Raw genomic sequence first — 15,332 nt, forward strand, 5'->3', positions numbered from 1 at the left:
CTACAAAGATTAAATCCGAATTATTTGCAAATCCTTAGTACAAAATATGACAATATGTGATTCTAATTTGGTTCTAAACCAGTGCTTAACTTAATAATATTTAAATGTTCCAAATTTGAACTAAAACTTGCAATTTATTTTTCATTCATTATTGACATTAAGCACAACTTCCAAAAACACAAACTGCTTTTACACAAAAACTAGCCGGAGTGGATGGATATACGTTGGAACTAGTCTAACAGGCAAAGAGATCGCTTTTAGGTACCGTATTAGTTCTTCTGTATCATGAATGCATGCTCTTTGCCTGTTATGGCTAGCCAATTGAACATTAACATGCCATAAACTAGTTATATCATATATTGTCCACTCGGGTAGCAGATCCTTAAGAATTTAATAAAATATTTAAGTATGCAACAGTTCAATCTTTAGTTTTTGTCTGTCCATATGTCTGTTGGATTCTTTTCAGCTTGAAAGACTTCAAAATGTTACAAAGTGTGACTGGTTTTTACGTCCTCATCTAAAATTCCACAATAATTAATTTAAATATTATACAAAAATCTTTTGTTCTCACCGATATACAGCAGTTCCATTCCAGATGGTAAATAATATGCATCGAGACTTTCTATTGGATTTCCCACCTTTAATTTCTTCATATTTGTAAACAAATCTTTATGAAGCTCGTTAATTTGGTTATTGTCTATTCTTAGTTCCATTAATGAATAGCACGTGCTATATATAGCCGATGACAAAACCGTGACGTCATTTTGATGTATATACAAGGTCGTCAGATTATTTAATCCTATGAATATATCTTCCGATAGACTTTAAATGCTGTTATTGTGTAGATCAATGCTTTCAAGCTTTAAGTTGTTCTGGAAAGCTTGGTCGTCAATTCTGTTGATTTGATTTCCTGACAAGTTGATGTCTTTGAGCTTTTTTTAACGGCATTAAGACATTTGTACCCAAAGTTGTAAGATGATTTTCACTAAGATCCAGACATTTAAGCATGGACAGAGAAAGTTTTATGTCGAATTTTTTTGTTATTTTGTTGCTGTTTATTGATATTCTTTCCTACTGTGTCGCATCCAAAAATCATTGCACATTTAAAGTCACCACGTTTAATGAGCTGCAGTTTTAACTCCGAAAAGTCTAAAACTTCAAGATTCAGGAACTCTTTTATCAGCTGATTCAAAACGTATTGTTGTGTTCACGGATTTCACCATTTCCCAATCATCATTGACTTTGTTGGATATGAGTTTTGATGCTTACAGCAAGCTTCTGTTCCAGCTCCTGATCTTTCAGGATTTGGTCCATAATTTGTCGATTTTTAGCATTATGTTTAGGAGAGGAGGAAGAATCAATTTTCAGAATTACTTAATACCGTTTCGAACGTACCTCTACGTGTTATTGACATCCAGCAAAATAAAAACAATTTTTTTAGCTACCGAGGGGATAGGAAATGATTTTTTTATAGCATCGATCAGACAGAATTCAAAAAAATGTTATGAAAAGCATGCTAACGGTCTTGATCATGCCAAATAGTTCATGATTTTAAATATGAACTGACAAATCATATATTGAATTATAACCAATAAAGTTCAATAATTAACATTAAAATTTACTGTTGCTTTACATAAATCAATTATTTAATATTAAATTAAGGCTTTGAGGAAATACGTCCATAAGTAAAAGGTATGTGAATCAGCTGAAAATATTCGTGAAGTAAAGAGTTTTCTTTGTGTTTACAAATATAATAATGAAGTGCTTAACATTAAGCTTTTTACTCAATTTTTTCCTTTTTATTTTAAAAATTAGTTGTATGTCTACCTATTGATAAAAGTGATACTTATAATAACGGTTACATCTGTGATTTTGAATATCAACACGTAAGTTTCCAAAAGGTTTCCTTAGCCGTTCTTCTTTTATCACGTTACAGAATAACAAATTTTTTTTATAACATCAAAAATAAGTCTCGAATATTTACATGCACAACTACATACAAAGAACGTGTTGTACAGAAATTTGTGCTCATTTTCTTTCTCAATTTTTGAGAGAACAGACATCCTTCACGGAACTATTTTTTTTTTTGAATCTCACATTAAATTTGGTTTAGTTGAATTTGATCAACCATAGAACAAAGATGAAAGTATTAGGAGCAATTTTACTTTTTGCCTTAACAGTTGAAATTGGTGCTGTGCCATTTAAACAAAATCATGTAAGCATTCTAGAAGTGAAAAGTGATATTCAAGTGATATTTATCTTCCCGAGTGACACAAATGAAGATGGTTCTGCTACGGAGCTTTTAAAGCTACGATAAATATTTTTTATTGACAGTAAATAGAACGCGCTTATTTTTCTGCGTCCATAAGGCTTCAAAAAAAAAATTGAAAATTTGGTGTAAATATGATAGTCGCGAAAAACAGACTACTTCAGTTGTGTGGCTCGGGTTTCAAACTGGAATTTAATTATTCTAATACCCAAAAAAAGAATAAAATATTGTGAAACGTGTATCAAAATTTAATAAATTACATGAATTTAAGAGAAATTAAATAATATTGCGTATTATGTATCAAGTTTAGAGTTCTGTGATCGTTCTTTTTTGGTGGATATCTTTGAATCATTAGACTAATCATTTAATCTGTTATTTAATCAAATATTGATGGATTAGTAATAAATTACGAGTTGGGGGCAGTTTACTTATTACGTAACGCCAAAAAACGTAGTCTAGACCACCCCACTCTCCATTCGTTACAAAATGTCCATGCAAAAAGCCCGTGAATACCCCCTCCTACCTAATAAGTGAACGATCTCTTATGATAAGTCATTAAATATTTTGTCGTTGTGTTGATCAGTTTTAATGAAAAAAGCAAACTCTTCTTTACAGCGCAGAAAAATTCAAGAAATATTGAGTATGGTCAAGAAATGTCATCGTGTTTTATAAATCGAGAGATTTGAGCGTATTTTTGCCAAACGAAAGTTTAATTAGCACAACAAAATTCAAACTGACAAGCATTTGTTAATGAACTGAAAATTATTTCAAAATAACGGTCAAATATTTTTTGAAAATTAACAGTCGAAAAAAATTCAAAAATTTCTAAGGGCTAAAAACACGTGTTTTTTTGTATGAAAAACTAACAAAACATTAATTAAAGCATTTAATCATGATTTTAAGCTACTAGACCAATCGATAAGCCAATAATTCGATAGTACGGAGCTAATGCTTCAAACCAGAGGTCTCTACGATGTCTGGTTGCTGAGATCTCGCGCCTTAACCAATCCGCCAACCAGCAATTCGACCAAAATGAAGTTATAAGCGTCATTTTTTCTTCAAAAATGCGCTAACACATTTTTTTATCTCAGAACAGAAAATATGTCGACAACGAAATAATAATAGAACAGAAAAGAAACTTACTTTTTAATTTATATTAAATAATCACATTTAGTAAAATATATTATGCGCATCGATGATTAATATTTTCAAAAGGTGAATCATATTCACAGTAATGAAAATCTTTTGTTTCGTGATGTTTTTCTTTCATCATCAACAAACAAGCTTAACTCTCTACCAGGGTTGTTACAACATATTCTGTTTTACAGAATGTGTACACATATGTCACATATTTCATGTGTGACAGGGAAAAATGTGTGGATATGTGTGGAAATGTGTGGATATGTGTGGATATTCACACATTTTCCACACATATCCACACATTTTTACCTGTGACATATTTTCAAAACACACCAGATTCTGCTTTTAACAACCCTGCTCTCTACAATAAGTGTTGAACAACCTGTGAACCGCGTCACAATAATGTGGATTTTTTGGAACCATTTGCCGATAGGATGTGATACCGACTAAGCGGTAATGTGTTCGAGACTCAGCTGGGGAACTTTTTCACCTGTCCTATATTGAATCATATAAAGTTGAAACGCTACTCAAAACCTCCCTTTGTAGACTAAAACCAATCGCGCCACAAATGAGTGGATCTGATCCCACAATTACTTTAGATCTACTGAGTGGCGCAATCACTCAATAGTTGAACTATCATTAGCCGAACATCTTAGTGCAGTTCTTGTTCTAATGATTTGAATAGCTGGTTGCACCGTGAAAAATAAAAGGTTGCCCACCACTGATATATGTACATAGTAGAGTTGTATGCAGTGTTGTTTTGAAATTTGACAAATTTAAGAGTAACTTTATATGTTCTTTAAAGACGCAAAATACACTAATCACTTTAGAACACATCTATTTTACTGACTGGAACTAGAATTAATGATTTGTCATTATTTTATTCATTTTTTAAAACAGGAAGATAAAAATATCATAAAAAATACAGATTTTATTGAAAACCTTCATTGTGGTGTTCATAAGAACCACAAACGCTTCAAGCGCTACTCATTATTTAGTAAAAAATGGCTGAAAAAGGATCTTACATATAGGTACGTTTCATATTTACACGAATTTACTGATAAACAAAACATTTTTCATCATTTTTTCCACCAGATTAAATCATGAAAGTTTGAAGTATTTCGATCAGCAGAGTAGAAAATATTCGCAAAATAACAAAAAAGCTTTTAAGACCTGGGAATTTAAAACATCCTTCAAATTTACAGAAGTAAAAGAAGATCCTGTTGATATTTCTATTTCGTTTGTCAATCGGAACCATCCAGAACTTGATCCTTATACATTTGGTAATCGTACTACAGGACACAGTTTTGCTCCTGGATCAGGTATAGGAGGTGACATCCATCTGGACAGCAAAATCATGTGGTGTTTTGATCCCAATTCAAATTGCATTGAAAATGTTTCCTTTTTTGCTGTTATTCAACATCAAATTGGACACAGTTTGGGTAAGTCTGATTGATTTAAAATAAAGATGATTTGAGGATCAACCCTCCATTCAACAACTTTAATTTGATTCCTTTTTAATTATTTTAATTTAACAGGTTTGGGACATTCAAATGATTCGAATTCAGTAATGTATGATCGCTATTCCAAGCCTAAATCCCAATTGTCTAACGATGATTATCGTGGATTAGATGAGATAGACGGAAATCACGACAAGTCAAAAGAGAATGCTGTTTACAATAAAGGTGAAGGAACTGGTGATTTTATTGATGATTCGTCAAACACTGTCAATGGTGGATTGTGTTTGATGGTTATTATTGTTAGTCTTGCATCTGTTTGTGTACTTTCTTCAACACTGATTAGCACTGATTAACTTTACATTCACTGATAGTCATGGTGAATAAGAACGACTTATATGATAACATCACGCACATAATCAATCAACAAGTGCCAAGTGCAATCAGGAATCAATTTTTTAATATTTAAGCGAATTTTCGTAAAAAATTTTAATGTCCAAATGTTTCAGCATTTCCTTAGTTTCAAAAATTCCAATTTTTATTTATAATTTAATACTCCCGAGTGATACAAATGAAGAAGACTGCGCCACGTTTTTTTAGGTTTCATGGAACTCGGGACTGATACTATGAAAAAGACTTAATCTCATAAGAAACAATTCCTTCATTACAAGAATATTTGTTTGTGTTGTCTAAATTGTTCAATGTCTAAATTAGAAAAATTTGATACTGTTAGTTTTGTTTGGGGCGAAGTTTGGGGGGCGTTCACTTATTACGTTACGCAAAAAAACGAATTTCTAGACCCCCCTCCCCCCTCCCCCCTCGTTACAAAATGGCAATGCAAAAAAAATTTGTTTGTTTAGGCTGTTACAAAATCCTAGACTCTCCTCTAAAAAGTGAACGTAACAAGTAAACGGCCCCTAAGGAAGATTTGTTTATATTTACCTACTTTTATAGAAACCCGAATAATTAATAAGTAGTCGTTCATTTATTAATAAAATTAAGATCTATTGCATGTTTCTGATAATTACTTTGACTTAGTCCCAGAGTGTTATGACCAAAGTTGCAAAACAGGCACCTGTCACAGGCAAAACCCATACAATTTCTTGATAATTTGTGTGGATTTGTAAGAAAACATACACATAATGCGAAATTGTACAATTTTTGCCTGTGACAGGTGCCTGTTTATCAACTCTGGTTATGGCTATAGTTAGTTTAATTCATTCTTGCCAAATTGCAAAATGCTTAAATAAGTTCATTAAAAAGACACATGAATATTTGGTTTTATAAAAGAAGGGTATTTTTTTCAAGGCACAAATAATTCATGACCGCCAAGTGGTATACAAATTATTATATATTCTATATTCTAATTAATAATTTTTGAATATAATCAGAGTGTGGCTGTTCTCAAAAACGATCGTTAATATTTTTCAAAAAAAAAAAAAATTGTCGTTAAGATTCAAATTTTTTCTGACCGTTACTTTTCTTCGTAACGGAAATTTTTAATTCAAAGTAAGTTAAGTTCGAAATGTTTGATTTTTTCGACATTCTAATGTCGAAAAACTCGGGTTTGAGACGGCCACACTCTGAATATAGTGATAAGAATGCAATTGGCCCGATTGCCATGATGCAACAAATTTTGTATTTACAAAAGCAATAAAAAGAAAATAAAGTTTGTAGATTTAATTTATTCATTCATTCATTCCTTTTTTCATTCATTCATCTTTACTACATATTCGATTTGTGAGACCGAATATTGTGTTACTTCTGCATTACTCGTTACTTTACTTATCGTACTTATCGTTTAATTCGTTTTTTGTTTGTTCATTGACTATTTGTTATATACAGAATATTCCCGAGCGACTCAAATGAAGAAGGCCTTCTGCTAAATAAAGCTAATTCCATGCACGTGATTCATGGAATTCAAGAAAGAGAATCATAATAAAATAAAGTTATTGCTCGATATGATTTTTGTTTACGTTAGCCGAAGTTGTTTTTTCTCACAAAAGCAAATACAAATTTGAGCTAGTCGCGTTATCCGTATTATTTGAAGCTATTTGTTATCATCCATTCGATCTAATAACTCACTGACTATCGTAATAATCAGGTGTTAGTAAGACAAAAATTGAAATCTTGATGATCTCCACAATTGGTGAATCGCATTTTTGAATTTTGTTTTTCTCCTTGGAAAGAGAAAGGAGAGTTTAGTCTACCGACATTTCATATCCATTTCCGACTGACCACGCGAGAAAAAATTATGCGTAAAAGAGAAAAACTCCGTAAGAATGATGATCTATTAATAGATTACTATGCTCATATTTGTGTATTTGTGTATACACGTATCTTCAGACGTGCATGCTCAATTAGATTAATTATGTCAGTAAGTACTGACAATAGATATTGATTCGAATGTGCTGGACACATCAGAAATATTTGGAATGTCTGCATGTATCCCACATTTAAGAAAAAATTGCCGGCTTCAACTTTTATAGATTACTCTGGCTATAAGAGAACATGTGAGAAAATATTCTATTTTGCTGTTTTTTATGTCTTTCTTTCTTTTTACTTTTAAACTGTTTTGATTGAAGCGCAAGTCATTCAGTCTTCTTTTAGCATCACATCAGTGAAGATGAAATTATTATTTGGAAGTTTAATTTTATTCAGCATTCTGACAATTATAACTGATGGTAAACCATTGATCAATAATAGTCAGGCAAGTACAATTGTGTAGTGATAAGTGATTCAAGTGGACAGCATGACATAATTTATAGCTAATAATTAGACTTCCGATCGAATTCCTTGGAAATCTCAAATATTATTTAATTAAAATTAAATATAAGATATCCATGCTGGTGAATTTAATAGAAAAGAATTGATTTATATGCTTATAATAGGTACAATCAGTAATTAAATGCATTATAATTGAGTGATTGCCTCAAATATTTATTAAGTGACGAATAATAACATTTTAATCAATCACTAAACAATTGCCTCATAAATCCCAAAATTACGTGTACGGAACATTCAGAAAAAGTCATGCTGGTCAGCACGTTGAACTGAAAATAAAGGAAACTTTTTATAATATGGTTCAATAATATGAATCATACATATTTACGCCAATTGAAATCTTTTGATTCTACATAGATAAACATAGAAGCATAGTGAGCATCCTATGTACCGCGGCACATTCGTTTCCGGAAATGAAATGCACGGTTTCGATCAAGACATAAGAAGGTGTTCCGCGAATTTGATATAGATGTTATACCTTCACTGTTATAGATGTTATACACATGCTGTGATCTTGAACTTGACACGATAATTTTTCTCAAAATTGGAAAATTCTCTTCAATTCAATTTTGTCTAGACTACAATTTTATTTATGAAATATTCCTTTTTCCGAGGAAAATTAGAACGAAATTGCTAATTGTGCAGGAATTTGTCTAAGTGATCTCATTTCCATTCTTTGAACAAAATTCCTCAAATTTAATAGATTTTTCGGAATTGAACGAAATTGAATATTTGTTAAATGACAAAGGTGTATGCACCTGAGAATGAATCATTTTCTATGAAAATAAAAATTCATATTTCTCAGAATTTTCTACTTTCGTGTATTAAATACCAGTAGTAAATACCAGAGTGTGGCTTTCTCAAAAACGACTGTAATATTTTTTTTAAAAAAAATATTTTTGTCGATAAAATTCAAATTTTTTTGATTGTTACTTATTGTTCATAACGTAAATTTTTATTTTAAAATAAGTTGAGTTCGAATAGTTCGAATTTCTTCGACAATCAATTGTCCAAGAATTCGAATTTGAGACGGCTACACTCTGCTAAATACTTTTGAATTGCTCAATGTTAAACTTCCTTACTATAACAATGCTCTCATGCTCCCTCAGACTCATACTTTAACATGTCTCTTTTTATTTTTAAAACAGGAAAACATCGTACTTAAATTTGATTATATAAATGAAAAGATACTTCATGAATATCCTGACAGCATAAGCAGCAAAGGAGCTCCGATGGCACAAAAATGGACGACCAAGGATCTTACGTATAGGTAAGTGATATTTAAATATCAACATTTACTGATAAGTAATCACAACATTAAACCCGCTAGGGTAAATCCCGAAAGCATGAAGTCATATGATGATCAGCAAATAGAAAACATCCTTAAAATAACAAGAAAAGGCTTTGACACTTTTGAAAAAGAAACTGGTTTCAAATTTACAGAAGTAAAAGAAGGTCCTGTTGATATTTTGGTTTCGTTTGTCAATCGGAGCCATCCAGAAATTGATCCTTATACATTTGGTCATCGGATAATAGGTCACAGCTTTGCCCCTGGTTCCGGTCTTGGAGGTGACATCCATCTGGACAGCAAAATCATGTGGTGCTTTGATCCCAATTCAAATTGCATTGAAAATGTTTCCTTTTTTGCTGTTATTCAACATCAAATTGGACACAGTTTAGGTAAGTTTGATTGATTTAAAATAAGGATGATTTGTGGACCAAACCTCCCAGAGTGTGGCTTTCAAAAGACAGCCGTTAATTTTTTTCAAAAAAATATTTTTTTTTCGTTAATATTCAAATTTTTTTTTTGACCGTTACTTTTATTTTTCTTTGTAACGGAAATTTTTATTTTAAAATAAGTTGAATTCGAAATATTCGAATTTTTTGACAATCGAATGGCCACACTCTGAACCCTCCATTCAACAACTTTAATTTTATTCATTTTAATTGTACAGGCTTAGAAGATTCGAGTGATCCAAACTCTATAATGTATGATCGCTATTCTAAACCTAAACCTGAATTGCCTGTCGTTGACAATCGTACATTAGAAGAAATATACAGAAATCAAGATGAATCAAAAAGGAAAGAGACTTCAGTAGAAAGCGATGATACTGGGGACTACATTAAACCCATTAAACCTGTGAAGCCTAACAGTGCCATTGGACGTGATGCATCTTGGAAATTGTATGCTATTCTTACAACTGTTTTATTAATTTATTTATGAAATCTTTGCTAATTTTGGCAAATTTTGGCAAAGAACATTGCAAGTGAAAAATAAAAAAAAATGGGAAAGGAATAAGCAGTGTCCGAAAGCAGATGGCGTAGAAATGGATCAACTACTCTGGAATGGGGAAGGATTTTCGACAATTTCTACGTTATTTGCTGATCAAGATATATAGATGTGTTCATACAAAGTACACTCGACCATACGTATTTTCGTATAGTAATGTAAACAATAACATTTGAAAATATTGTAAAATTACATTCAAAAATTTTCAAACAAATATAAAAAGATACATTATTTTTGAGCTTTAGCTAGATTAGAATATAATACAGCATTTAAAATGCTTCTGTACTAACAAAACTCATTTAAAATTAGAAAATTTTGCAAATCAAATTTTTGTAAATTTTACAAATTTTCTTTCATAGTGTTAGTGTTTACAAAAAATTCAAATTTTTTGATACTGATTTATATTTAAGATGAGAAGATTTTGGGTCGAGATTTTGTTACGTTTTTAGTTTAAAAAGTCGATTTGTTGCATTTAATAAACATACAAACATTCCTATAAATTTCATTTCTTAAAATTGAATTCAACTTAAAAAAATTGAATAAGACTTGGCTAAAAACTCAATTTTGTTAAAAATTGACTTGCCCCGGTCGAATGAAATATTATTGTATATGTAATATATGCTTTACTTTACTTATTTGAAAAATTGCTAAATCAATTATTGAAAAATCTATTAAATAAATTTTTAAAATAAATTAAGAAAATGTTACCAAATGCATAAAGAAACCATTGAATGAATTTTGAATTTTGTTAACGAAGAACTGTTTTCATAATTACCAATTTTGTATCTATAGCATGTATGTTCATTTACAAATCATATTTAGTTATAAACAAATTAATCAATGAAGGTTTAAACAAACATCGAAGTCTTCTTATTCCTTACTTTAAATATATTCGCTGTTGCTATGCCAAGTCTAGATCAAGATTGCATAGCAACAAATGAGTGTTGATGCATACTCGATTTTAAGTTGGAGTACATTTTCTATTTCCTCTTCATCGGTCATTTATTGACATTTATTGACAGCATCAATAAATTCTCAGAAACGATCATCACTGACACGTTTTTTGGTAACAAAAATCTCCTTCACTTTCGCAACCTTGACTTTATGGTATTCTTTATGCATGCATATATATATAATTGTGCGAATGAGAGACAGACATAATAAACAGTCATTGCCCGAAAAAAATTTTGTTTACGTTAGGCGAAATTTTTTCTTTGCAAAATCATTTGTTAAGAGATTAGCGGTAGTCAGCGATAGAGCCAGCTTTAGGCGCCGACTGAGAGAGGCCATGGATCACACTTGATCTGTACGGCCAGCGAAGTAAGTAAGTGAGTGTCGCGACATAGACAAAAGCATGCAAAAAAAATAATTTTTTGATTTCAGATCCATTTTCCTACAGAAATTGGTTCCTTTTAATCAGCAATAATACACATTGTAACATGAGTTTGAAACTTTTGAATAATTTTTAACATCATCAATATCGAGAAATTTGAATTTCACAATTTCGTGTATTACCTTTACTACTGCGACTCAGCAATATTCGTGAATGCATAAAGATTTTCTTCTTCTTTATAATAAATTTTGATTCACCGAAATATGATCGCATGTATTGATATCCACCACATGTATGAATGGAAATGTAAGAGGAAAAACACTTTGCCCTGTGAGGAAATGTATTGTTTTCTTTATCACATGTTGTCGAGATTTTCTTCTTTTCACATCGTACAACCGATGAGATATTCTCTCGCAAACTGTTTCTCGATCTCTTTTCATACACATTCACATCTTATAATACTCTCAAACACATTCAAAATTCATATTGTGTGATTGTATTAGTCCTGCTTGAAAGTATTCTGTGGACGAGTTCGTTAATATCCAGAAATTTAAAAAAAATTAATCCATAACACTTTGAGGATGAGATCATATGATTTGCATAATGACATTTAGTGTCATAAAATTCTTAAAATTGAACATCCTTATGTCTCGACGTCCACAAAGCGATGTAGAATTGCAGTGTCAACTTCATTGTTTATTTCATGCAGTTAATATTCAAAAAGCTTTGAATGAATTCACAAACTTATTCTATGGATCAGATTTTTTATTCATTTACATCATACAATTTCAAGCTTCCATTCGGATGAATTATAACAATATTTAAGAAATGATAAATAAAATTCTAATTTTTTAACACATCCAGTAAAGTGTGTTGAATTCACTAACTCTGGATAGTTCTGGCTGTTCTCAATATTTGCAGGAAATTCTGATGAAAATGTATTTGAGTTCTTATTAGATTTCCGTCTTGATTTGACTTGCTTATACTTCAGTCGTGCATGCTCAAAGAGATTAATTGTGTCACTAAGTGCTGACAATAGATATTGATTGGAATTTGCTGTCGGTCCATCAAATATATTTTGAATGTCTTCAATTAAAGCATTTTTGGAATTAATATCAGCAAACAAATTAGAATTATGACAGTTTAGTATTAAAGAATCGACAGCCATAGTGATGCTCTCAAAATTGACATTGGCTTTAAGATTATCACAAATGCTGATGAAATTGTTTGTTGCTTCCAGCTCATAACTATTATGATCGGCATTATAAAATCGATAGATGTAACTGAAATGAAAGTAAATATTATTTCTTAATGAAAATTTAAAAAATTTATATTTTGAAAATTTAAAATTTTAAATTTTGAAAATTCAAAAATTGTAAAATTTGAAAATTCAAAAATTTGAAATTTCAAACAATTTGAAAATTCGAAAAATTCATTTAAGAAATTTAAGAAATTCAGAATCTGAATCTTGAATTTTGGATTTTGTATAGATATGAACATGCTTACCAGTAAGTTCCTATAATATTTGCGATATTGTATGTTATGCATTGTGCTGGTTTCTTTGTCGATATTTTTGAAAAGTCTTTGATATTGTCCAGAACTTTTGGACATTTTTCAATAATTTCCTTTAGTTCCTTATCATTTTCTTCTATGTCAACGACTGGCTTAACATCTAATTTCTGCTTCCACCACGGATCAACAGGTTCAACAAATTTTTCAATCTCTCCATTATACACAATACTTTTAAATTCCTCCTTTTCATCTTTTGTTAGCTTCTCCCAAATTGCGTCTGCATTGTTTAAGTCAATTCCATCTAAACGATCACCTATATCGCCTTCAAAGCTGTCGTCAGAGTCAATATCCTCAAAATCTTCCTCGTCATCCTCATTTTCTATCCTTTGAAGCATTTCCATCACTCTTTTCTTATCCTCTGGATCATCTGGTCGATTTTTGAGCTCATTTACTACACATTCCTGGAAGTATAAATTGAAGTAAGCTTTTTTGGATCTAAACGATTAGAATTATTTACCTTATAAAATGCTTCCGAACATTGACTGTGATTTTCAGACTTGTAGCAGTCTAATGAGCAGTATTTGATGTTACATCGTGGACATGAGTATTTAAATTCACGAGTTTTACAGCTAAAATAATGAGAAGATTGTTAATTAAAGTGAATTTATTATTTTTTAGAGACTTACAGTTCGCATTCCATTTTTATAGCAAATTTGTAAACAATATAAAATCAAGGGGACAGAAATATTTTTTATAGCATCTGCCGGATAATCCATATTAGCAACAAGATTTTTTATACTAACTGAATAGACCATAACAAGCTGAGGAATTTAATTTATTTGCATGATATCATAGTAATCATTGTGAATCATTGTAGACTGTACCAAAAAAGTTAAGAATTGAGGAACAAATCACAAAATAAATAAGATCCAGTAATCCCATTTTACACGAACTGCAAATCCTACGCCCTGCATTGTGATTCTCTTAGTTTTATTTTAAAATTCGATCAGACTTATTTTAAATCGTGAATTGTGCACAGCAAACGTGAAATTGCTGTTTAATTAAATGTTCGCAACACATACAATATATCAAATAGTGAATATGTGGTTATCGTGATAATTTTAATGTGAATTTAAGCACTAAAGTGACGAAAAAAAAATTAAATTTTGCAAGTTAAAAAAAAAAGTCAAAGAAAAACTTGAGAAAATTTAAAAAGAGTGAAAAAAAGAAGAAATAAGCATAAAAGTGTATACCTAAATTAATTAAATATTCAAATTAGCTATGGATTCGTTACGAAAATGGCTTAATAAACCAAAGGTGAGTCTTTAATTATAGAAATTTTTGTGTTAAAAGATCCAAGAAAGAATCACGTATGATAAAAAATAAGTAGAACAAGTACTCATTTAGTATTTCATTGTTTTCCTTTTCATTGGGTACACACAGTCGTTCTGTAAAGTTCCAGTTCATTCAAATTAAATACATTTCGATAATACAGAATTTCATAATTCTTATCTAAAAATACAGTGTTGTTGAATTACTGGATCTATTGTGCGAATAAGACGACGTGACTTTTCGATGAATTCCAATTAGAAAAAAGCAATTTCAGGCACAGACAAATGTTAATTTATTCTCACGATTCCGTAATTTTCTGTGTTTTTTTTGTTCTGTCTCACTGATGTCGAGATTTTCTGTATTAAAATTAAATTATTTATGGCATGTGATAAGTCCTATGCGAATAATTACGACTGTGCTAATACAGTAAGCAAACAGGTCAAAACAACAGATGATGATGAATATGATGTTGGTGACAATGTGAAGCATTTTTTTTCTTCTCTTCATTATCTCCAGGCTATAATTAAACCAATCTCATATAAATAGAAAATGAAGGCGTTACATCATATCCACTAGAGCATTTTAAATAAATCTCAGTCTAATTATGGAAAGAGGGACGAGAATAAATTAATGTTTCTGTGAATTTTTCTCATTGCGCTTAAAAGTACAGGCTGAATTTAAATGTAAACAGATATTTGCAAGTGCTTATCAATCAGTTTTTTGCATTGTATTAGACACAATTTTATAGGTTAATTAGAATGATCTTGGAAGTTGTGATTAATTTGATGAGAAATGCACGGTTAATTTCGGATTTGAATTTTTTTATAGCACAATTTAAATCTGAAAAGTTCGTTGAAATTTAAAACTGAAAAGTTCGTTGGAATTTAAATTTGAGAAGCTCGTTGGAATTTAGTTCTGAAATTTCCGTTGAATTTTAAATCTGAAAAAATCCGTTAAAATTTAAAAAAGTTCAAAAAATGCAGTAAAATTTAAGTCAAATTATTCTTTATGATTCACATTTCTATCTCCTAGCATGAAAACCTAATTTTAGGCCAAATGTTCAGTATGATAAAATGACAATAATATTATGACACATTTTTATGTAAGCACCAAAATAAAGTAATACAGAATGACCAATCATCAAAATTGAGTCAGAGTCATTTCTTCTCTGCTTTCTCATCCATCCATCGTTTATTATCGCAATTTTATTTGTCT

General features: G+C 30.6%; 3 protein-coding genes across 8 annotated transcripts; 2 read left to right on the forward strand and 1 right to left on the reverse strand.

Moving 5' to 3' along the window:
• Window positions 1–1,929: 1,929 nt before the first annotated feature.
• LOC139098952 (neutrophil collagenase-like) lies at window positions 1,930–5,663 on the forward strand. Of its 6 annotated transcripts, none has more exons than XR_011545250.1 (5): window positions 1,930–2,215; window positions 3,502–3,862; window positions 4,310–4,440; window positions 4,505–4,851; window positions 4,948–5,663. XR_011545250.1 is itself a non-coding variant. In XM_070651341.1 (4 exons), exons 1-4 carry the CDS (start codon window positions 2,141–2,143, stop codon window positions 5,220–5,222), a joined length of 861 nt encoding a protein of 286 aa, XP_070507442.1. In that variant the 5' UTR covers window positions 1,936–2,140; the 3' UTR covers window positions 5,223–5,663. The 6 variants fall into 6 exon arrangements, 2 of the variants coding, with proteins under 2 accessions (XP_070507442.1, XP_070507451.1); XR_011545252.1 differs by having other exon boundaries at window positions 1,934–2,248; window positions 3,746–3,862; XR_011545254.1 differs by having other exon boundaries at window positions 1,934–2,237; window positions 3,746–3,862.
• A 1,792-nt stretch (window positions 5,664–7,455) lies between these two features.
• On the forward strand, window positions 7,456–10,390 carry LOC139098980 (neutrophil collagenase-like). The gene is made up of 4 exons (XM_070651373.1): window positions 7,456–7,576; window positions 8,799–8,920; window positions 8,981–9,330; window positions 9,606–10,390. The coding sequence occupies exons 1-4, from the start codon at window positions 7,493–7,495 to the stop codon at window positions 9,872–9,874; spliced, it is 825 nt and encodes a 274-aa protein (XP_070507474.1). The 5' UTR covers window positions 7,456–7,492; the 3' UTR covers window positions 9,875–10,390.
• A 1,646-nt stretch (window positions 10,391–12,036) lies between these two features.
• Window positions 12,037–13,593, reverse strand: LOC139098889 (zinc finger HIT domain-containing protein 2-like). Its single transcript, XM_070651267.1, has 4 exons — window positions 13,472–13,593; window positions 13,303–13,414; window positions 12,780–13,246; window positions 12,037–12,556 (listed from the first exon to the last, which is right to left on the reverse strand). Exons 1-4 carry the CDS (start codon window positions 13,483–13,485, stop codon window positions 12,052–12,054), a joined length of 1,098 nt encoding a protein of 365 aa, XP_070507368.1. The 5' UTR covers window positions 13,486–13,593; the 3' UTR covers window positions 12,037–12,051.
• Between the last annotated feature and the right edge of the window lie 1,739 nt (window positions 13,594–15,332).

Source organism: Chironomus tepperi, unplaced genomic scaffold, assembly GCF_022539635.2.
Source record: "Chironomus tepperi strain 1889 unplaced genomic scaffold, CSIRO-AGI_Ctep_v1 contig_37, whole genome shotgun sequence".
Lineage (NCBI taxonomy): Eukaryota > Metazoa > Arthropoda > Insecta > Diptera > Chironomidae > Chironomus > Chironomus tepperi.